General features: G+C 39.9%; 1 protein-coding gene across 3 annotated transcripts in view; it reads right to left on the bottom strand.

The window, feature by feature from the left end:
- Positions 1-20,057, bottom strand: part of LOC114792011 (MAGUK p55 subfamily member 5-A-like) — a 38,361-nt gene extending 18,304 nt beyond the window's left edge. For 2 of the 3 annotated variants that reach the window (XM_028982729.1, XM_028982730.1), the window contains exons 1-2: positions 19,936-20,057; positions 489-566 (exon numbers count right to left, since the gene is read on the bottom strand). Coding sequence is in view for 1 of the 3 variants with exons in the window: in XM_028982728.1 (XP_028838561.1) it covers positions 489-566; positions 7,918-8,126; positions 19,936-19,939 (291 nt within the window). In the remaining 2 variants the exon portion in view is untranslated. Of the gene's footprint in view, positions 1-488; positions 567-7,917; positions 8,127-19,935 lie in introns of all 3 variants that reach the window. The other variant, XM_028982728.1, reaches the window with a different exon arrangement.
- Positions 20,058-24,739: the final 4,682 nt, after the last annotated feature.

The raw sequence follows: 24,739 nt of genomic DNA on the forward strand, positions 1-24,739 counted from the left end.
TAAGGACAACTCCAGCTACCAGCCCAGGGCCTTGTTGTTGAGCTAGAGGAGGATAGAGGAGAGTTTGGGGGCAGATGATTTCAGGGCAGACGACTAACTCCGCCCAAAGCATAGTGACATACTACCAGTATATATAGGGTGGTAGTAGCCTAGTGGATAACACACTCGCCTATGAACCAGAAGACCCAGGTTCAAATCTCACTTAGTACCATTGTGTCCCTGAGCAAGACACTTAACCCTGAGTGTCTCCAGGGGGGGACTGTCCCTGTAACTACTGATTGTAAGACGTTCTGGATAAGGGTGTCTGGTAAATGCCATAAATGTATGTAAAACTACTAAAACTGAGGGGAATGCAGACATTGCCATCATGTGACAATGTAGAAAATGTATTGGATGCATTGCATTGTAATCGCAAACCTACCTTTTTTATTGGTGGACATTTAATAAAATATAATAGCCTTTATCTCTCACAAGGAGGAGGGACCCACCTGTAAATGTGGAGATGTCAATAGGCCCTTGAGTTCCAGACCCTCCTTATGTTGGCTGGATTGCAAAATGCTCTGCACCTGTGGTGAGTGGAAATGGGGGAAAGAATTGCTGAGCATTTTCTTGAGCATGACTCTAGATGAAAGGATATATATGGTCCAAATAAAAGCCACACTCTGTACTTAAAGCAAATAGGTAAAAGCCTCCTATTGGATAATTACTACATGGATGATTGTTTTAGCTGGAAGTTATTCTTTTGAGTCCTATCTACACCATGTCTAAACTGTCACATAAATACATCGTATAATCAATTTATTTTTCAGTGTAAAAATCATGGTTCATAAAGTTTTACATATGATTCGTGAAACAGGTGTACCTGTACCGATCCGTGTAAAGACACATTTGTGTTGATAGCTGCTTTAACACCCTAAGACCAGTGTAATTTACATGACCAGGCCCCCAACCTTTGTGACATGAAGCAACAAAAGGTGGCAAAAATGTTTTGAAGTGTCATCACAACTAGGATAGAGAATACTTTTTCTAATATTCCTATTGCACTAAAACCACAAAAAGAATGAAGATGATTCAGATTATTCAGGCAGAGAGGAAATAATGGTGCTGTTAGGCAGCTTAAAAAGCAGAATAAAATGGGGGTGATAAATTGTGTGTTTGGAAACAGATCACCACTCTGTAACTTGAGTTATGAATATGCAGTTGGTTTGACTGCCTGGCAGATATGGATACTTGAGTTGCACAAACAATGACTTTTGACTTTTTAATTTTGCCCTCAACGACTTGAGACTTGACTTGTGTGTCATAACTCATAAACTACATTCATTTCCTGGAATTATTTATGTAACCATGCGAAGGGCTCACACAAAAAACCCCAAAACACCTCCACTCTCGTGAGAGCATACGCATTGTTGGCTACGTCAATCCCCTGAGGGGATAAGAGTACATTTGAGTGGTAGTAGCCTAGTGGGTAACACACGCGCCTATGAACCAGGAGACCCAGGTTCAAATCCCACTTACTAGCATTGTGTCCCTGAGCAAGACACTTAACCCTAAGTTGCTCCAGGGGGACTGTCCCCTGTAAATACTGATTGTAAGTCGCTCTGGATAAGGGCGTCTGATAAATGCCATAAAAAATGTAAATGTACATTACTACAGCTTCAAATGACATAAAATGTGGTTACATTTGTTTAATCTATTTCTGTTTTTCCAATGTCTTGACCATTTATTAAACCATTTACCATTTATATAAAATTTTTGCATTAATGCTGGTAAATTTTTATATAAATGGTCATTTTAGAAAGTTTTATATAAATGACAATTTTCTTGCTTGGATGACAGAGCTAATAAAATGAACATGTCCATAGCACTCTGAGGTGCATGTTGTGATTAATTTTCTACTGTGTAAATAATAGATGATATAGTACAGTACATGCTTTTAATCTAAAACATACACTAATGTAGTATTATCGACAGAACATTCATTTCAGTCATTTGAGACTAAAGACATGATACTCAAGACTTCAGATTTGTCTTGGACCCGAGCACAAAGACTTGGAAACATGACTTTCTGCTGCCTGGCTATCAGGAAGAGGCGCATGCCTTTTATACAGAGCAGTGAAGTCCAACAGGATGTGAAGGAGATGCACATGCATTCTCCGCTGAAATTCTCCCACTTGCATAATGAATTAAAACAATGTTAAATAAAAATAACGTCTTGAATCAGCTGATTTGTTTGCATGACCAAGAGTTTGCTGAACTGCACAGAGTTTGCCAAGTTTGCACATCTAGATTCAACGCTGACAACTAGTATACAACAACAACATTTATTACTTATATAGCCCATTATCCCATGTCCCATGTCTCAATGGGCTTTGGCCCTACAGTTGACACCCCCCACACTTGACCCTTCTGCACACAAAAAAACTAAAGGAGAGATAAAAAAAAGAAAGGAAGAAATGTTGGGAAGGAGTGATACAGAGAGGGACGTCCTTCCAGGGTAGAGTGAGCCTGCAAATGGTGTCAGTGCCGGGCTGGGGATGATTTGTCCAATAAGAAAGAAAAGAAAAAATCAGTTGTAGGGTTGGAGAAGTCCAGGATGTATTCAGTGTCATGGTCTAGATTACGTGTCCATTATGACGCTACTGGTCCACTTGAAGATCCCTGAAGCTGTAGTTGTTACGGTGGTGGTGGCTGTGGTGACCCTCTGGTTTGTTTCATGGTATGTCTGTCACGTCCATGTGAGCATGACGCGGCGGGTTAACGGAGAGGAGGACGAAGAGTGACGAGAAGACGTGGAATGAAGGACGCTTTCACCTGACATCACGAAACCGGGGTTTAATTGGTGAAGCACAAGACAGGGGAGACATCCGAGACGTAGACACTGGTGAACATGGAACATAACGTTAAAGACCTGACAGCGGACAGGAACGAACAGGGCAGCTTTATACAATTAACACAGGTGAAAACGATTAGGGAACATTACACAGGACAACAATGAAACTCCGGTCCGGATCCCGGACCGGAGTAACCCCTGTTCGGACCGGATCGTGACAGAATGCCCCCTCCTATGGCACGACGCCTGGCGGGCCAGACGAAGCAGTCCATGAAGGAGGAAGGAAAGTCCAAACACAGTCTTAAATGGTCTGAGTGGACAGGAGGAATCGAATGGAATTGATTCGAAAACCAGAAAAGATGAGATGAACAGAGCGGAATGATAAATGAATGAATGAATGGTCCGGTATTCCAGATGGACGAGCAGCGGTTCTCCGGCTCAGACGGCTTCGGGCCAGTTTGGTACCGGCACCTCGTCCGCATGCGTCCGCCACTCCCTGTCAGTCTCCGGCTCGCCCCGCTGAATGGCCGCTCCTCACCTTCACCGGAGTAACCCCATTTCGGACCGGATCGTGACAATGTCCTTATTAAGCAGTTGTCAGGAACCAGGATTTATTTGCTGGTCTCTTCACTGGGATCTGCCAGTAGTCTGGACGCTTGATTTCGTGTCAGAAGCAGCAGCAGACGGTGGCATCGTACGACCGATACTGAAATATGTGGTTATAGTGGTATATTGGTGCTACAGTGGCCCGGTACCCTAACTAGGACAGCCTAACTAGGGTGAATTTAACTCTGTCTGTGCTTAACAGGGTGACTGTGTGATAAACTGGACTTTATAACACTGTGTCAAAGTGTCTGGGACTTTAACAGAAGACCAGAGAAAACAGATGTGTTTTCAGTTTAGATTTAAACACTGAGACAGGCAAGGATCTGCTCCCAGCTGTGACCTTCTGTACTTTGGGTACCAGTAGTGACCCCACACCCATTGATCGAAGGGGGCGTTCACTGCGGTACTGCAGGGCGAGGCCATTTAAAGGTTTATAGATCAAAAGTAGGATTTTGTAGTCAACCCTAAATTTGATGGGTAACCAGTGCAGTGATTGTAAGACTGGGGTGACGTGGTCAAATTTCCTGGTTCTAGTTAGAACTCTGGCTGCAGCATTCTGTACTAGCTGGAGTTTACTCATGCACCTACTAATCTAACCTTGATGTAATAAATGCATGGACCAACTTTTCTGCATCATGCATTGAAATGATATTTCTTATTTTTGCAATATTTCTAAGGTGAAAGAATGCTATCCTAATGATATTATCTATATGCGAATTGAATGAGAGACCTGCATCAATGATGACACCTAGATCCTTCACTTCAATACTCGGTGAGATAGAAAGGCTATCCAGGGTTATTGTGTAGTCAGCCAGTTTATGCCTGGCTGCTTGAGGCCCAAGTACAAGCGCTTCTGTCTTGTCAGGGTTTAACAGGAGAAAGTTGGTGAGCATCCACTGTCTAATGTCCTTCAGACAATTGCATTGATATATGCAAAAATCCCGCCTCAACAGGAAACACATGAAACACTGCAGCAACCAGAAACGTGAATTATATGCAGTTCCACATTTTACAACTGATTCCATTTTATTTCTTGGATTCAGTGATTCTGTATGTGTTTTCCGCATCACGGAAATCATAGGGCCATAAATAAACCTGTAATAAAATAGCACAAAGAATTCAAGGGGGATGTTTGTTTTAGAATGGTGATGATTTTAACTTTTTATTTTAGGGGGACTCCCCTAGTCTGAATGATCCATGACTGTTTTAGTCTGGTTTTAGTCATTAAATTGTCTTTTTTTTAGTAATGCAATTCTATGTAACCCAGTCAATATAGTTCAAGTACCTTGTAGTATGGAGCGGTATAAACAGTATGCAATATAAATTTGGCAATTTGATTTTAATTTGGTTATGGCCTACCATCACATGTTCAAAACCAACACCCTACCTGCAGCACGATATATTACTTCGGATGAGAGGACAGAGCTCACAGAGCTCACAACATCAATAATGTGACCTGAGTAAAGTTAGCAGTGGGCCCTGTATTCAACAGACTTTCACAGATCTTTACTGTATTTTTTCTTACTCATTAAACAAAACGTAGAAATCTCCACTTTAATACAGCAGCTCTTCCAGTTTAAGGCGCTCACTGTAATTTTGATGGTATGAGATGTTTCAAAATGAAGTTAAAAATAAAACAACAGGGAAGGGTTTAATATACATTAATATAGTGCCTTTCTTCTTAGTCAAACTACATATGTAAATCCATCATGCACACACTTGTGAAAGCCATAGGGTTAGGTCTACGTTTGGGGTTAGGCTTTCATTTTGAAACCTTGCATACTGTGCAGCGAGTGGAAGAGAGGATGTATTATTTAGCCGTGTCATGGTTATTGTTTCATGACCAACATTTATATTGCATTTCGTCTGGTTTCTGTCCATTACATAGTTTGCATTGCCATTAAGGGAATCAAAATCCATTTGCACATGAAAAGACCAAATATTGTCTTATTGGCTATTAGGCCTACTGTTGGTGTGGTTGAGGTTAAAAGCTGCACTCCAGTGTTGCCAGTATATGATAATTAGCTTATTTGTAGCATAATTTTACCCTCTGTACCATTCAAAAAAAATCCCATAATGTCCGATAATGGGCAGTGATGGCCTGGTGGTTAAGGAAAGGGTCCCGTAATCAGAACCTCACCTTGAAATTCACTTGCCTCTTTGCTCCTCTCTGCGACTGGGTTATCGTTTCCACGTACAGGTGCTCACTGGCCTGTCTTTGTTTTTGTGACACTACATACACAGCTCACGCATATACTACCTTTTTCTCACGCATTGCATTGTCCATTGTGCAGAGTCATTTAAACAAGCAGTACTCACAATTGGGCATGGGGCACAAGCTTAGGTTTGATCACACTGTAGCTGCCAACCATTGATGAGGGTGACAGGTCTTGAAAGGCCAAAATACCACAAGTCAACGGTACACTACTGATTATGTGTGCCTGATTTATATCCTTCCCAGGGTGCAAATGCAGTTCCAACCACACTCTCAACATCAAAGTAAACTCGTAATTATCATCTATTGGCACAATGGACAGAGTACCATTGTGCCCTGTGTTTCATGATTCTCCAAATACAAAACTTGGGAAAAGGCACTGGTACTGGAAAAAAAAAAAGTGAGGAACAAGGGGAATCTGTGGCATACCTGCTTCATGTCTGTGTGATTGGTTTTATTTTAACCAGTGTCTGTAGATGTGCATTTGCATCCTCCTTACTTCCTGTCACGCGTACCTCACAGATGTGTTCAGAGCTCATTGGTCAGAGGAAAAAATGTTTCTACTGTTGGGGCAGTGGTGGCCTAGCGGTTAAGGAAGCGGCCCCGTAAACAGAAGGTTGCCGGTTCGAATCCTGATCCACCAAGGTGCCACTGAGGTGCCACTGAGCAAAGCACCGTCCCCACACACTGCTCCCCGGGCGCCTGTCATGGCTGCCCACTGCTCACTCAGGGTGATGGGATAAATGCAGAGGACAAATTTCACTGTGTGCTGTGCTGCTGTGTATCACATGTGACAATCACTTCACTTTATTATTTATTATTATTAAAAAAACTTTCATAGTGGTACTCTTGGAAATTAATTGACTTCATTTTTCTTGTTCTTCTTGATCTGTGATATGAACATTGAACATTTGAACTTTGATATTTCACATTGTACAATTGAACTGAAGCCACAGGTTGGGTGTGAGTCTTATAGTGTTGTAGATTTCTAGACCGGTCTTGGTCTCAAGACTATTCTCAAAACCTTTGTGGTCTCGGTCTTGTGTTGGTTTTGGGATGAGCATCCTCACAGAACAGTATCAATATTTATTACTCGCCTCAATTCAAATGCAAACAGTCAGATGCATTAAAAACGTTACATTATGTTAATTTACTAAACGGACACTGCCATCGCATTACAGTCCACACACATCATACACATCATAACGAACTTGGCAAAGAAATGTCTGAGAACTCTGCAGTATTTAACTTTGGCTTTACAGAGAGTATAACAAAGAGTATATTTGCAGATCGACCTGTGGATTGCCCAGGGCAGAATCATGGCAATTGGCAAAATTAAAATTTTGTCCTACTTTTTTTTTTTTTTTGTGCACGCATGTTTTATTGTCTATTTACACAGTGTGATTTTGAGGAGAAGGACACAGTCACGAGTGGAAGCTAGAACTGTGACGGGGACAGCTGGAATAACAGTTTCATTCACCTTGTATCTGGAGAGAAAGCACCATGAAATGTAATATAACTAACTACACAAGATTGTTGACTAGCTCTGCATTTGTTGTTGTCAAATTATGATCTAAATCTGACAAAGAATATCATGTATGCACACATAGTACAGTCATCTGTTCAGGGGGAGATACTACAGAGCTATATTAATTTTGTTGTTTTGAAAAGTACAGTCTCCTGTGAAGTTTCTGTTTATACCTGTATGCTGACCCTTCTTTTTTTTTTTTCTTTAAGGACATTTTTTCTGCACTCTGTGAATATCCATCTATAACAGGGGTGTGCAAACGTTTTAGCTCAGAGGCCACAATGACTTAATATTTGACAGACGGGCCAGGCCAGCACCATATGCATCAGACATAAACACAAAAAAGGCATTACGGCATTCATATTTACACAATCAGTAACGCAAAGTCAAGGACAGATCTCCTACACTGCAAACAACTGCACCCAAGTTGCTGTCAACTGCAACCAATTGTAATAAAATCACTTGAGATGTGTTTCTTTATATCTAGTAGTACAAAAGAATGTATGTAATACAGACTCTTTCAGGTTTTAAGTACTAAAATGATAAGCCGATAATATGTTGTTTTTGTAATTGCTGGATAGTTAAGGAGAATAAAATAAACGTGACAGTGCAACTTTTTTTGTTTTCTGTTGATTTTCTGTTGTCTAATTTCATACATCACAAAATGGCATTTTAACAGGGATGCCTACATGTTTACACTCTGGATAAGATGACAAGCAATTTCAATTTCATTACCTCTTGGCAGAGTCCCTGTGCCTGGGTGGTGAGGGGGAATGGGGGGCTGATGCGTTGCATGCCCAGAGTCATGCAGAGATGCATACTGAAGGCGCTCTGGAAGTCGTGGCTCTGAAGCAGCTCTGTGACCAGCCTCAGGTCTTCCTGGCTCTGGGCATCATTCAGGGAGGGCTGTAGTTCCAGCAAGCAGGCTTTAAGGTCTGCCAGATCTTCCAGGGTCAAAGAAAGGATCAGAGAGGGCAGGAATGGCATAAAAAATATTAATTTGTTATACAATATGAACAAAATTTTTACACTGATATTTCAGGCTCGGATCATTTACGTTCAGCCCTTCAGTTTTTGACCACATGATGCCTACTGAAGTGAAGTGAAGTGATTGTCACATGTGATACACAGCAGCACAGCACACGGTGCACACAGTGAAATTTGTCCTCTGCATTTAACCCATCACCCTGAGTGAGCAGTGGGCAGCCATCACAGGCGCCCGGGGAGCAGTGTGTGGGGACGGTGCTTTGCTCAGTGACACCTCAGTGGCACCTTGGCGGATCGGGATTCGATCTTCTGATTACAGGGCTGCTTCCTTAACCGCTAGGCCACCACTGCCCCGCTGGTAGACCAGCTAACAATGAAAACCAATCCTGATGCATTTCTACCAGCACAACACCAAAATCATGTCATTGCACCAGTGTCAGATCTATCTTGAAAACAGATCCACATCATGATTGCTCCTGGTCTTACCCAGTGCTAGCAAGTGACCAAGTGAGTACGCATATTATAACAAAAACAACAACATTTATTTCTTATGTAGCCCATAAACACATACAGTATGTCTCAATGGGCTTTGACAGGCCCTACAGTTGACACCCCCCACACTTGAAAAACTCCACCAAAAAACTGTTTAGGAGAGAGAATAAAAAAGCAAGAAAACTTGGGAAAGAGTGATACAGAGTAGAGTGATCCAGGGTAGATTGATCCTGCAATTAGGGTCAGTGCATGGTTGGTGATAATTTGTTTAAGAAAAGAAAAAAGGCCAACAGGTGTAGTGGTGGAAAAGTCCAAAGAGCAGTATAGAGCATCTGTCGCTGTTTGGAGGTGCAGAGTAGGTTTTAGTTCAGTGTCATGATGGACATTGCATGTCCATTATAACGCTAGTAGTCCCTGAAGCTTTAGCTGTTTTAGAGGTGGTGTCAATATGGCTGGACATGGCGAGGAAGAAGGACGCATAAGCAAAATGTCACGAAACAGGGGTTTAATACATGGTGACCAGAACAGGGGAGACATCATGTAACAATGACCTGACAGCGAACAGAGGCGAACAGGGCAGCTTCATACAATCATACACAGGTGAGGACAATAAGAAAACCTGGCAACATGGGATGAACATGAAACTCCTGTCACGTCCATGCGGGCATGACGCGGCAGGTGCACGGAGAGGAGGACTAAGAGTGACGAGGAATGACGGACGCTATCACCTGACATCACGAAACGGGTTTAATGGTGAATCACAGGACAGGGGAGACATCCGAGATGTTGAACATGGAACATAACGATAAAGACTTGATGGCGAACAGAAACAAACAGGGCAGCTTTATACAATTGACACAGGTGAAAACAATTAGGGAACATTTCACATGACAACAGTGAAACTCCGGTCCGGATCCTATCCAAAAGTAGGATTTTGTAGTCAACCCTAAATTTGGTGGGTAGCCAGTGCAGTGATTGTAAGACTGGGGTGATGTGGTCAAATGTTCTAGTTCTAGATAAAACTCTGGCTGCAGCATTCTGAACTAGCTGGAGTTTACTCATGCACCTACTAGAGCATCCAGACAGTTATGACGTGATAAAGGCGTGGACCAACTTTTCTGCATCATGCATTAAAATCATATTTCTTATCTTTGCATTATTTCTAAGGTGAAATAATTCTATCTACCTGTCAGGGTTTAACAGAAGAAAGTGGGTGAGCATCCACTGTCTAATGTCCTTCAGACAATTCTCTATTCTGTTAAGCTTCTGCCTTTCGCCTGACATTATTGAAAAATACAACTGTGTGTCATCAGCATAGCAGTGAAAATTAATAATGGACGAATCCAAACTGCACTTTACCACATGAAGACGAATCACCATTAATGTCCACAGACTGATACAGATCTATAAAACATGACCTGAACCATACGAGGGCTCTAACCTGTCGAGATGCAGCCCTGAAGAAGCCAACAGCAGGTCATTAAGCACTTTAATCAGTGCTGTCTCAGAACTATGATGAGGTTTAAATCCCGACTGACATACTTCATTTAGACTCCTAAGCATGGAAAAATTATCATAAAATAATTAGTGCCCCAAAACTACCATGATTCTCAGCATTCTCAAACCATACTGACCAAATTATTTTCCACAAACATAACATTGATTAATATCAATAAAACTGGCAAAGTTGCTGAGTAAAGTACAACATTTAAAGACGCATTTAGTGAACGTGCAATCATACTACAATTATAGTGGTGTGTTCTGAAGACATTTAATTGATTATTTATTATTATGTTAAATCTGTCATGCAATAAACATTCAAACTATTTTGAGTCATTATCCTTATCCTAAACACACATAGTGTTTATGAAGTGTTAAGAAAGTTAAAGAAATTAAGTTAAAGAAATATGGAGTTGTGGTTTACTGAGTCCCCCTCAAATAAGTTATCTACAGTGGGTACAATAAGTATTGAACATGTTGCCATTTTTTGTAAGTAAATATATTTATAATAGAGGTGGCCATAGATTAATTTTCTTAATCTAGATTAATCTCACTGTAATTTTGGAATTAATCTAGATTAATCTAGATTAAAATGGCTCATTTGAATTCTGCCGAAGGCATTCAGAATATGTGTGCTACCCAAATAATGACTAAAAGTAAGTCTTTGAGAACGGGTTTCTCAAGTCAGGTGGGGCATTAGACCAGGGGCTCATCTCCTGTTTCCAAAATGCATCACAAACTGCTTGAGAAAGCTGTTCTACTATGATAGTTGGTGATGAAAATAAATTATGTTCAATAAGATGTACTTGTGTTTACCAACTGTTTATTCAGTTAAATAGCTGCATCCATGTTACCACGTCACGTTTGATGTGGTAATTTCACAGTTCGAAGACTCGTTCTCGCCCCCTACAGTGCAATTCGGCTAGGTATACATTCGCGCTAAAATATCAAGGTGAAAGTCATCATAGTGTAGCGGTTCTTCTTCTGCGTTGTGTAACTTTTTGATTTCTTTTCTTGAACCACAAATGATGACCTGACACCCAAGAGATTTTCTGTGCAAAGTGTATTCTGTACAAAAAGCAAGATCGCATCAGAACATCGCGTCTTTCTGCACCTCTCTCTACAATATACAGTATATAAGAACTATTAACTTGATCAGCTTTAACAGCTTTATTTTCATTTTCAGACACCAGGTTTTCTTGTTTGGGCTCATTGTCTTGCTGAAAAGTCCACCCTCGTTTAATCTTCATGATTTTGGTTGATGATGTTCTAAATGACCTCTAAACTTCACTGTTGTTATGGTGCTTCTGGGTTATGCTTTTGGGCCTTTTGCTCTTTAAACATAGTGTGTAAAAGTTTTTTTTTTTATTTAACTGACCAGACTATATTCTCGAAGTATTGCACTGGCTTGCTGAATGCCTACAACTCATACAAAATGCTGCAGCACAACTGATCTTCAACCTCCCCAAGTTCTCCACACCGCCCCTCTGCTACGTTCCCTCCACTGGCTCCCAGTAGCTGCACGCATCAGGTTCAAAATACTGATGCTGGCCTACAAAGCCAAACATGTAGTAGCACCATCCTACCTCACAGCCCTTATTACACCTCACACTGCACCTGGTATACTCCGAGCCTCCAGATGTATTCATAGTTGAACCGGAATTGATCTCTTCATCGATGGTAACTTGAAAGCACGTTGTAAGTCGTAAATGTAAATGTAAATCTAAATCTAAATTAATGTTATTCAGCAAACATTAAACATGCGTCAAAGTGCTTTTTCATCAGCAAGGGAGTCTTGTATTGTGAGCATGCATACAGGTCATGGTGTTTGAATGCGTTCCTTTTGTTTTCTTTCAAACAACTGTATCCACTAACTCCATCTCTTTCTGAAGCTCTTTACAAGTAGTCCTTGGCACTTGGACAACTCTTCTGATAATTGTGCGAAATCTTTTGTGGAGCACCTGGTCATGGCCGGTTTATAGTAAATTTGTTGTTTAACCTGCTCACAGGAACCTTCAGTAATTTAGAAATTCTTCCATCCAAATCAGTCAGTGCGTTTTGCAACAATAAGGTTGATTTTCAGCAAGCTCTTTGGCTTTACCCATCATGAGTGATTTCTTTGTGTGACACCTTGGTAATGAGACACATTTTCATAGACCAACAGTTGGGACTGAACCACTTGAAATTAAGTGGTAGGATTGCTGATAGATTTCAGCTAGTGTCATTACTTTCCATGCACTCTTGTTTCTTCCTTTCTTTGTGTGTTCAATTGTCAGGATTGACTGCAGCTGTGCTCAACACCGGTGGCCAATCCTGACAGCGCTTAAATGCCGGATGTTTCCGCCCCTTCCAGGTCTCCGGCATTTTCGTGAACTTCAGTTGGCAACAGTGTGCATGTTTGTAATTTGAGTTCTGGCAATCGCCACACGCCTACGGGTTCGTTTTAGTTTTTCTGTATTGTAGTTAAATAGTTTTCGGCCATCGCGCCGCTGTTTATTTGTATTTATTGTTTGTCCGTTAATAAAAACCCCTTCCCAACATGTCAGACCTCTGCGCTTCCTTCCCCCATAAGTCCGTAGGCATGACATCAATATTTACCCTGTATCATTCCATTTTATTACAACTACTGTAAATGACATCTGATGAGAATTTTATGTCAATAGTACATTTATAAATATATTTACTTTGAAAATTGGTGACATTCAATCATTTTTTACCCGTTGTAAAATGTACATTTGTAGTATAATATACATATTTTGAGTATATAGTTAAGCATTAGAGCTTAACTATATACTATTGGTGTGATATATGATATCATGTGGATGGCACAGTTCCAAGTGTAATATGCTGATTATAACACTTTCAAAAGTTATTGTGATTGCTGCTTCTCTCAGGTACCATTTCACATTACACAGGATTTCCTTAACAAAGTAATAAGATATAAAAAAATGCAATGTTAGCATGCTGCAATGAGTGCTGACTCTCCCAAGAGTACTTTCAGGGGTGCAGTACTGGTTGTGCGGAATTTAAGTGACTTTGATTTAGTGACTTTTTTATTGTTATACAGACAATTCTTTTACTGCTGTGCCAATTTTTCAGTATGTATAGTTGGTATATAGTTCAGTATCAAGGCTGGTAGTAGTCTAGTGGGCAACACACTCTCCCATGAACCATAAGGTTCAAACCCCACATACTACCATTGTGTCCATGAGCGTAACCCTGAGATGCTCCTGGGGGACTGTGCCTATAACTAATTAATGTAAGATGCTCTGAATAAGACCGTCTGATAAATGTAATTATAAATACTTGTTCTTTTCTTTAAGAAGCTGTTGTTCTGCTCAGAAAACATCCATTATCTTTTTTTCTTAGGAAAGTAAAACTATGAGAAACACATTACAATGGCTTAATAAAGTAAAGTGTAGTGATTGTCCCATGTGATGCACAGCAGCACAGCACACGGTGCACACAGTGAAATGTGTCCTCTGCTTTTAACCCATCACCCTGAGTGAGCAGTGGGCACCATGACAGGCGCCCGGGGAGCAGTGTGTGGGGACGGTGCTTTGCTCAGTGGCACCTTGGCGGATCGGGATTTGAACCGGCAACCTTCTGATCATGGGGGCGCTAGGCCACCACTGCCCCGTCCACAAACGTGTATTGTCATATTAAGTTATTTATATTACTGTCACTCGTCACAAGACAGGAGTTTAATACAATTATTTAACAATGAAGAAGAAGCTAAAAAGCCTGATTTGTGCCTTTCCAGGACAGCACTGTGTCACCCCTAGTGTTTCCCTAAAAAAATAAAAAAATGCTTGGAACTGCTGACAAACAGAGGAAAGTGTAATGTTGTGCCATAAATGTTACTGCCCTTGCTCCTAAGAAAGACCTTATTGTAATGGACTGATGAAGTCCCTGTTTCCCATAGTTAGACTCTTTTCACTGATAATGAACAGGTTATTGAACCTCTTCTGAAATGAATAATGAAACATTATTCTACTCTAGGAAGGTATGGTTACTCCTGTTAAAGTGTTTTATCATAAATATGATGTGCACTCACCCAGTCCAGGGCTTGTCTCAGAAGAAGGTGTGGACCCATTGCCTGTCTCTTGACTATCACAGAGGGGGATGTCAGTCCCTACTTTTGTCCTCTGGCTCAGTGAGAGCTTCTGGAGACATCTGGAGGAGTTGCTTTTCTGAGATATGACTCCTCTTCATGCTCATTTCCTCCTGTTAATGCTAAATTTGGTCCATTTAACAACATAATGAATGTTTCCTGTTCATAGATAGCTACCAGGTCCCGGTGTTGCCTGCATATCCGACAGCCTATATTTTTGGAGGTTTTTCACTTGGACTTGTCCGTCACAAAACCATTCATATGAGAGATCAAGGTTGTTGATCTGCCTTATTCTTTATGTTCCTGTCAGGATTGACTGCAGCTGTGCTCATCACCGGTGGCCAATCCTGACGGCGCATAAAACCCCTAGATTTCCGCCCCTTCGAAAGGGACGACATTTTCGTGAACTTCACTTGACAACCGTGTGTATGTTTGTATTTTGAGTTCTGGCAATCGCCACACGCCTACGGGTTCATTTTAGTTGTTCCTCTTTATTTCCCGTTCTTGGCCACCGCGCCATTCTTTATTTGTGTTTATTGTTTATTTGTAATAAAAACCCAAAAAAGTGTCTAGAGAGTAGGTACAATTAATTTCCAGAAAAGTGATTTTTCTTATTATTCTACCTACAATTTTTTTATTTGTATACTGAGCGCAATTGCAACAAATGTACCAAGATACGCAAATATAATTTATGACTTACAAATAAATGTAACACCATTCACAAATATATTTTATGACTAAATAAATGTAACACTGTTCATAAATTCATTTCTCAACTCAAAAATAAATTAAGTGCAGTTAATGCACAAACTGATAAACCTGCTTTTACAAACCACCATATATATTTTGAATACCCTTACATTTATTTGTGGATAGCGCTCATTTCACAAATGTGTTTTTTCAAAAGGTAACCAATAACATCAACTAATTTTTGAGACTATAATTTCAAGAAATATATTTGTGAAATTTTTTTATGAATTTTGATGTGAATGTATACATTTGACCTTATACTAGCAACCCTGCCCAGCCACTGCCACCTGAGCTGTAAATCAGTTTGCTATTTGCTACATTTGCGTAGCATTTCAAAATCTGAAGCCTCTTGGGATAAGTAAATAGTTGTTTGCAACACACTAACCTATTTATTACACATAGCATAAAAGTAAAGATAATATAGGCAGTGTTATCTTTTTTTACATGCCAAAAAGAATTTGCGGCTCCTGAAGTCGTCTCTTGTGGAAACCAGGCCCAAATGGCTCTATGAGTGATAAAGGTTGCTGACCTCTGCTCTGGATGTTTTAAAACAAATTATCTGGAACGTAAAAAAATATGCAGGTTTTTGATTCACAGTTAGGACATAAACAACCATCAATCATTTTTGCTTGTGGTCAATCAGATTCAATTATCAAAGACTGAAATGTCATTATTGAGAAGCAGTGTAGGAAACACTAGTGAATAAGATTCCAACCTTAGCCTTGTGTTCCTTGTGTTCGGGGTCATTTGACCCCGGGGTGTGTTGGTCACCTGACCCGTTCCCGGAAGCATGACTCTATTGGAGTATCAATTGTATCTCTGCTCATCTACCCATCTGCCAGACTGCAGTCTACCTGCTCCCTTGTGAACCTGCCCACTGCTTAACCTCTCCATTTTTCACCCACCAAGGCTGTTTTCTTGGACAGACAGTTAAAGAAACCTTGAAATAAATGTCTATGTTGAATGGCTATACACAACACGCAACAAATACGGTAAAATTGTAATTTTACCACAACATTATTGTAATTTTTTACAGTAATTTCAAAATATTGAATAAATTAATAAATGGTCACGTCATGGAGTGCGGGAGTGATGAAGGCGCAGAAGCTGGACATTTAGGTGGAACAACAGAATCAGACGTGATGGCCGGATAAGAAACAGAAATTAATGAAAACAAACCCAAAGGCATGTGGTCGTAAGGCCAAAAACTGAACCGCGTCACAGGTTTACATTAATGCAGCCCTGTCTTTACTCGGCTGCAGACTCCTCTTTTAAGCAGCCCTGGTCAATCACGCTGGAATGGGCTCAGCTGGGATGGACCAGGGCTCCTTAATCAGGCGTCCTTGCACCGTCTTAAATTTATTTGGGGCAGTGGTGGCCTAGCGGTTAAGGAAGCGGCCCTGTAATCAGAAGGTTGCTGGTTCGAACCCCGATCCGCCAAGGTGCCACTGAGGTGCCACTGAGCAAAGCACCGTCCCCACACACTGTCCCTGGGCGCCTGTCATGGCTGCCCACTGCTCACTCAGGATGATGGGTTAAATGCAGAGGACAAATTTCACTGTGTCCACCGTGTGCTGTGCTGCTGTGTATCACGTGTGACAATCACTTCACTTTATTTAACATTTAGAGGTTAAAAACGGTTAAACATATAGTGTATTTTGACATACAAATGTATTTAAATTGACTGTAATTTAAACAATTGACTGTAATTTAAAATGTAACTCAAAATATAACTGTGACTTGATGCCATTCACGTGCATCAGGAACATGGAAATGAGTGACGTGAGTGTATTTAATTAGCTGCGTAACTGTCATCGGTGCTCTGTCATTGTCTGGCTTGCCGCCTAGAAACCTACCTTGCAACAGCATCTCATCTAAGAAACAAGTAAGACCGATCCTTTTACCTCTGGTCTTTCCCTGTCCTGCTCTGTGCCTTTTTCTTATCTTGATTACGCGAATGCCAACCCATGTGGTTAGTGCAGCTCCGGAGATTCACTTGCCTGTTGCACAAAAAGCTTGAACTTGTATGTCCACATGTAAATAAATGACTGGTAGTCATTCATCTGGCTGACAGAATTTGGCAGAATAATAGGAAGAATATGAAAGCTGATCTATGTAATGGATATGCTGATAAATGCTGTAAATGTAAATGTAAATGATATGCTATGTATGGTTTCTTTACAGTTTTACATGCAAAGGTGAAAATGTCACTGTTACACTTGCGATATTATTTTGTGGATGACAAACTGTTCTGGCCATCAAGAAAATGTACAAAGTCAGACTGTGTTTACAATCTCTGTTTTTGTGACATTCTGAATCCCCGTAGGTGTGTAGGAGTTTGAAGGCTACCACATGTACCACATGTTCTTTATGTTCTTAATATGAAAGCCTTGTTTTTATTGCATTTCAATCTGTGTTATCTGCAGGCACGGTGAGGACTGCTGCCCTACGCATGTGTATTGTGTGTACAATGTAAAGGTGGAAGGTAGTGATGGAGTTCTGGAGTCCGGTCTTAAGACCAATATTTTGTGGTATTAGTCTCGACATTATTTGGTCTTAGTATCGGTCATAGCAATCTTGATGGGATGGGGATAAAAAGCAAAAACAGTGCATCCTCACAGAACAGTATTATTATGTATTATGTGCCTCGATTCAGATGCTACCAGTCAAGTGCCATGAAATAGAAAAAAAGGAATCCACGTGCAGACGTTATTATCCTGGTTCCTTTTGTTAGGTCCCCTTGAAGTAGAACTGTTTTTCTGTAAAATTTTGGTCGGACCATGTAATTTCAGTCTCTGGAATGTCTTGGCCTCAGTTTAGGCGGTCTTACAACACTGAGACGTATGTGATGTATTGCCTTTGTGAGAAATTAACTAATGTTGCAGTTGTATGCAGCATCTTTGTTTGAAGCCGGCTTTCTGGCAATGACACTGAAGTTAGCACCTTATTCAAATTTTATACTCCACCCTAAATGCTTCTTAGCAGATTGCACTAGCTGTTTTTATGGCTGTAAATAGTTTAGTGAATCTTGTGTTCTGAAAATCTGTTAAATTTAACATTATAATATATTTATGACCACAACATTTTTAACTAAATACATTGGACTTTGCTAATATGCACATTGGTTTATTACAAATGTACTGGACAATACAGAGGAGGTTTTAGTTCAGTGTCACATCTAAAAATTGTATAATGGACATGCAGTGTAGATCATGACACTGGACTAAAACCTACTCTGCATTGTCCAGTACCTGCAAAGATGACAGATGTTCTATGCTGCACTACAACTACACCTGTTGAACAATTTTTTCTTGGACAATTTATTACCAACCCTGTACACCAATTGTAGGCTCTCTCTACCCCTCTCTGACCTACTCCTTCCTGAGGTTTCTCACTTTCTTTTTTCACTTTCAGTTTTTTTTCTTGTGTGCAGAAAGGGTAAATTATACGGCCTGTCAAAGCCCATTGAGACAGACTGTATGTGATTTTGGCCTATATAAGAAATAAATGTTATGTTATGTTAAATATATTTTCTGCATGTAAGCTAGCTAAACTGCCCACTCAACAAGCACAATATTGGTAACGCAGTCTGCTGAGTAGTGGAGCCCTCCCAACCACTACCACTTGGTGACCACCAGTTTAAAAATGATATTGTACTGCAGGCCTATATCTAATTCTTAGAACTAATTCTTAGTTAATTTTAATTTTTGTATAATTCTATATATTTTGTTTGGCAGCAGCTGCTGCCAGTTAATTTTACATTTATTTTTACAGTTTTTACAGATATTTGGTTATATATTTGTAAAATTTACAAAAATAGAGGCACCCTAATTTCCCAGCAGCGGCAGCTTAAGACCTTCCTCTTTAGAGAATACTTAAACTAACTTGTATCTTTTTTATAAAAGAAAAAAGTACAACAGAGTGAATAAAATGATTGTATTCATAGTTGGGGTCCTAGAGAACCAAAACTTCATGGATGGTAACATGAAAGCACATTGTAGGTCACTCTGGATAAAATGTAAATGTACATGCTGCTTCCCACTCTTTTGGGGAAGGAAGGAGACTGGTGAAAGTGTTTACCCTTTGTGTGACATCCAACCTACCAGCTACTTCAACAGACAGGAGAGCTAATCAGGTTTGTTAGTCCCCCACCCATCAGCATGTCACAAGTAGTCAGCTAAGCTGCAGGGCCATCTGCTTCCTCTCTGGTTTAATGGAAGCTTTACTCACGTTTGGCAGGCAACATTATGTTACACGCATTTCATTTCCAACAAGAAAACATTGCTTCTGTGGTTTTGCATAGGATTTCACTTTAGTGAATCTTATTTTGAAATAATTATTTTATAATGTGGATTTTACAGTTATTTTCCTCAATTCTGTCCCATTCTTGACTTTTAATGTGACTTTTTTGTTGTGTTAGTAATTTAGAATACACTTTAAAAATAAATGAGAATTTTTTTTATTAGAGCTCTTACAATTATAATGATATCAATATTGTATGTGTTTTAGAAACATATGATAGGGTCTTTAATAAACTTTAAATAGGTTTGTTTTGTGAGGAGAATAAGCTCTTTAAATCTTAATGCCAAATGAACAGTTGTTAGGTGTCCGAATGTGGAAAGTGTCCAGGAGAGAAGCCAATAATCTTGGCTAAATATACCTACTCAACCCAATTAGCTAATTTCCCACTTTCCAATTAAACAGAGGCACTGAAATATGTGAAAGATGTGAACAACTAAAACAATGTGATGCTCTAGAGTAGGAAACTGGGTTTAAACACAAATGAAAGTGTCTTCAAGCCACACACCAGTTCTCCCTGAACAGAGGACTCAAGATGATTCTCCATTACAGTTAACATTTCCAATTAGCATTGATAAATGTTAAAATAGTAGCTCTGCACCTACACTCACCCATCTCTCTGCGTAAATGATTAATCCACAGTAAATAGGAGTCAGAAATCTCTGGGTGTTTCCTCACTGCACCTCCATTCTGGGTCCCATGTAATGCAGCTCCGAACTGCTGTGTTCCATGGATGAAAAAGAGTGCGCTGCTCAGTGCCAAGTAGGTGGGACCACATTGGGCAGGGAAATGACTTCAGCTGCCACCATGTGGATGGTTTTTTAAAAGGTAGCAGCTTGTTTCAGGGTAATAAGACACGATCAGCCATTATTTATTTCTTGATTTTCATTTAACACTGACAACATGTGAATAAAGAAAGAGACTAAATTCTGTTATTTTATTATTAGCAATATTTTATTTCCCATTTATAGACTTTTACTTGTAGGAGTGACTTTTCAATTCGTGTTGTGAGAGCTTATCTGCCAGTTCTTCTAGCACATTTTTATATATTCTGTGCTGTGACACATTATTTGGCCTCTTACTGATTTCAGACAGAAGACACAGGTTCAAATCCCACTTACTACCATCGTGTCCCTGAGTAAGACACTTAACCCTGAGTGTCTCCAGGGGGGGACTGTCCCTGTAACTACTGGTTGTAAGTCGCTCTGGATAAGGACGTCTGGAAAATGCTGTAAATGTAAATGTTCCTGTGAGGAGCTGAATTAAATCTTGCTTATTATTTCTTTCTGCTTGTAGTTTCACAGCAAACAATCAGATGTTAATTTAAGTTGTCTCAATCTATATCAGAATACACAACGGACACAAATTAGTTTTAAATCACAGAGACTCTGCCTCTCCCCAGGTAACATATGTGTGGTTCATATCAGCCACAAACAAATTTTAACCCAAATGAGGAGCAAGTTGGCCCTGATTTACCTACCGTCATGTAAAAGTGGTAAAGCCACTGTTTATCAGCTTTACCCGTGGGAACTGATAAAAGTTACTGATTACTTTTACTTTTAGGGTTGAGGTTATTAAAATTATTAATGCCTTTTCATTTGTTTACATCTATTTAATGTTTCTTTTGAGCAAATATCAATGCAATGGACAGAGGTGGAAATTAACAAACTACAGTTACTCATGTTACTGTAATTGAGTAGTTTTTTAAAATATGTTAATATTTGTAATTTTAAGTTGTTTTTAACATAATACATTTTACTTTTACTCAATGACATTTTTACCCAAGTATTTTATTTATACTGAAAAACCCGTTACTGAGTACGCAGATTCGCACACAGCATAATTCTCAGACTGTGTACAGCAGTGCCTCACCATGAAACAAGGCATCTCTTCTGAGTCCTAGCCTATCAAAAAAAGAAAAGACCTACACAATAGTCAATCAGAAAATAGCAGTATTGTATATGGGCAAAACGCAACACAACAACCAATGAAAAAGTATCCAGGAATTCTTCATGTTATTCTGCTACTTGTAATGAGATATCCCGAAAATGTTGCTGACCTCCGTGCATCACTTCAAGTAAAGAGTAAGTCATTTTTTGTCTTAATGTAATAGCAAATTCACAATTTGTTTGACACTAACGACAACTTGACTGCTGCTAGAGAATGTTATACAGATATTTAGCACCAGTTTTTCAATGCTGAATGACTGTAGCCTAAACTTTTACAGCCTGCAGTATGTGGTTGTTAGTGGAAAGTATTCATAGTGCATCAGTTTTTCCACATTTTGTTATGTTACAGCCTTATTCCAAAATGGATTAAATGCATTTTTCCCTCATAATTCTGCACACAACTACGGAAGAGGATTAGGGCCCCAAAAAAATTCTGACTTTAATCTCACAGTTAAATAAACTCACAACCAGGGACATCCAGAAGACGGTGTAGTGTTCATATGCACGGGAGGAGAAGAACAAAGTTCACCAGACTTTTTGAGAGCTTGAGGGGTTCCAGAAGAAGCAGTTGGATTAATGGAAGAGCAGAAGGTAAGGAGTTGTGTGTTAATTTGGTAGGCTATGAAATTTTTGGCAAGACAAAAGTTTTGTCGCCTATACAGAAATTGAACAAATTTACTGCAAATAAAATAATATGTCAGCAAATGAAGTAGTGGTGCTGTGAGATCCAAATTTAATATCTTGTATGACTTCCATGAGCTTGAAGGACTGCATCCATGTGATTTGGCAAGGATTCATACTATTTATTGATGAAGTCATCAGGAACAGCAAAGAAAGCAGTCTTGCATGCCTCACAGAGTTCATCAATATTCTTTGGTTTTCATCTTCCATGCTTCCTCTTTCATCCTACCCCACACAGGCTCATGTCTGGTGACTGGGCTGGCCAATCATGGAGCATCTTGATCTTCTTCGCCTTGAGGAACTCTGATGTGGAAATGGAAGTATGTGATGGAGCTCCATCCTGCTGCAGAATTTGGTCTCTTTTATGGTTGGGAATATAAAAGGTAGCTAAGATTTGTTGGTATTTCAGACTATTGCTGTTGCCTTCCACCCTGCAGATCTCTTGTACACCCCCATACTGGATGTAACCCCAGACCATGATTTTTCCACCACCAAACTTCACTGTTTTCTGGGTGAATCTCGGATCCATGTGGGCTCCAGTAGGTCTCCTGCAATATTTGCGGCGACTGTGGTGTAATTCAACAGAAGATTCATCAGAAAGGTCCACCTTCTGCCACTTTTCCAGCATCCATCCTTTTAGCAGGCTATGGGACTTGGCAAATGCCACACAGTTTTTCAATTGTCTTTTGTTTAGTGCTGTCTTCTGGGCACTGATTTGACCATGGAGGACATTTCCAGACAGAATCCGACAAACTGTTCTGGTTGACACAGGGACTTCAGGAGACCAGGTCTTGTGGAGCTCTGCTGCAGGGAAAATGGGCCTTGGATTTTCGAGCCAACAGATGGTCCTCTCGAGCTGTTGTCTTGCAGGGTCTGCCTGACTTGGACTTGTCAAAAATCTCTCCAGTCTTTTCAAATCTTTTTTTTATATCTTCTGTACTTGACGCAGAGACACATTGAAGGTGTCTGCCACATGAGCAGTGGATCTGGTCTTTAGCCTCTTGATAATGAACACTTTAGTCTCAGGGTGAATGTTAGGCATGTTTGCAGAGGTCTAGTTGCAGTTGATGTGAAGGTCTAGTGGGGTTCTGGGGTTCTTTTTATACACACCTGAGACCTAATAGATCCATTATTAGTCACAGGTGAAGCTCATATGACAAGGACACAATACTTATGTCTTTGCAAAGATGGACTCAATGGGCTTTACGCCAAGCTTTGAATATTAGAATACTTTTTGACAATTTTGTTTTGCACTGAAACATTATTACAAAATAATAAAATAAGCAATTTCTTGTAAAAATCTTGATCAGAAATATATTTCAGTGGGACTTTGAATCGATTAAATCGATAAAAATTGATTACTAAAAGAGTTGGCAACGAATTTCCTAATCGATTCGTTGTGTCGTGCGATGCGGAGACATTTGATTATGAAAAAAAAAAAAGCGTTTGGCGCCTCATAGTTTGGCTCCTTAAAAGACTAAAGACATGTTTTTATTCACTAGCCTTTTTTGGACCATTCATTTTTCAACCTGTTGTCATGTATATCTACACTGCAAAAAAAGCTTTTCTTACCTAGTAATTTTGTCTCGTTTACAGTCCAAATATCTAAAAAATCTTAAATCAAGATTACTAGACAAGAAAAATGGCATGAGGAAATTAAGTGATGCTAAAACTTAAAAGTGATGCTAAGACATAAAAGACATAAAAAAGACAAATATCTTGATTTAAGATTTTTTAGATATTTGGACTGAAAACAGGACAAAACTACTAAGTTAGAAAAGCATTTTTTGCAGTGTATATTTGCAGTGAAATTTGTCCTCTGCATTTAACCCATCACGCTGAGTGAGCAGTGGGCAGCCATTTTTAAAGTGAAGTGATTGTCACATGTGATACACAGCAGCACAGCACACAGTGCACACAGTGAAATTTGTCCTCTGCATTTAACCCATCACCCTGAGTGAGCAGTGGGCAGCCATGACCGGCGCCCGGGGAGCAGTGTGTGAGGACGGTGCTTTGCTCAGTGGCACCTCAGTGGTACCTTGGCGGATCGGGATTCGAACCGGCAACCTTCCGATTACGGGGCCGCTTCCTTAACCGCTAGGCCACCACTGCCCCACTGGTTATTATTGACAAATATATTTGTGTGTGCTGTACTTTTCAATTTAATTTTAAAGTTATTTTATAGCACTTGGTCATCTTAAGCTGTGTTTAAATGTGGTGTAGAAATGAACCTTACACTTACTACATTGATGGTAATAATTTAATGAATAAGCTTCAAGTGAGCTTGAGAGAGAGAGAGAGAGAGAGAGAGAGAGTGGGTGTCTTGTCTGTAATTGCTCTTTGGGTTAATTACTAGTAACTAAAACAAGTATGTATGTAAGTATGTGTTTGGTTGATGTAAAAATTGTGCTATTACACATACTTATACTATCTTTTTGATTCCAGAAAAAAACAGCAAACCATGAGAGGCTTCTTGATGGAAAACGCATCATGTACACCACAGCAAGCTGCTGTCTTGACGGATAGTATCCTCAACATACTCGTCACTGACATGAGGCCTCTGTCGATGGTTGAAGACTAAAATGATCCACACCTTGAACCCTGGTTACACTCTGCCCTCCAGGATTCATTTCACAAAACTCATGGAAAGAAAATATGAAGAGACATTCAAGGAAGTGAAAATTGCAATAAACACCAACAACAGCAAACTTGCGCTCACCACTAATGTATGGACAAGTGTAGCAACTGAAGCCTACCTTGGCATTACGTGCCACTACATCACAGA

This window comes from Denticeps clupeoides, chromosome 6 (assembly GCF_900700375.1).
Source record: "Denticeps clupeoides chromosome 6, fDenClu1.1, whole genome shotgun sequence".
Classification (NCBI taxonomy): domain Eukaryota; kingdom Metazoa; phylum Chordata; class Actinopteri; order Clupeiformes; family Denticipitidae; genus Denticeps; species Denticeps clupeoides.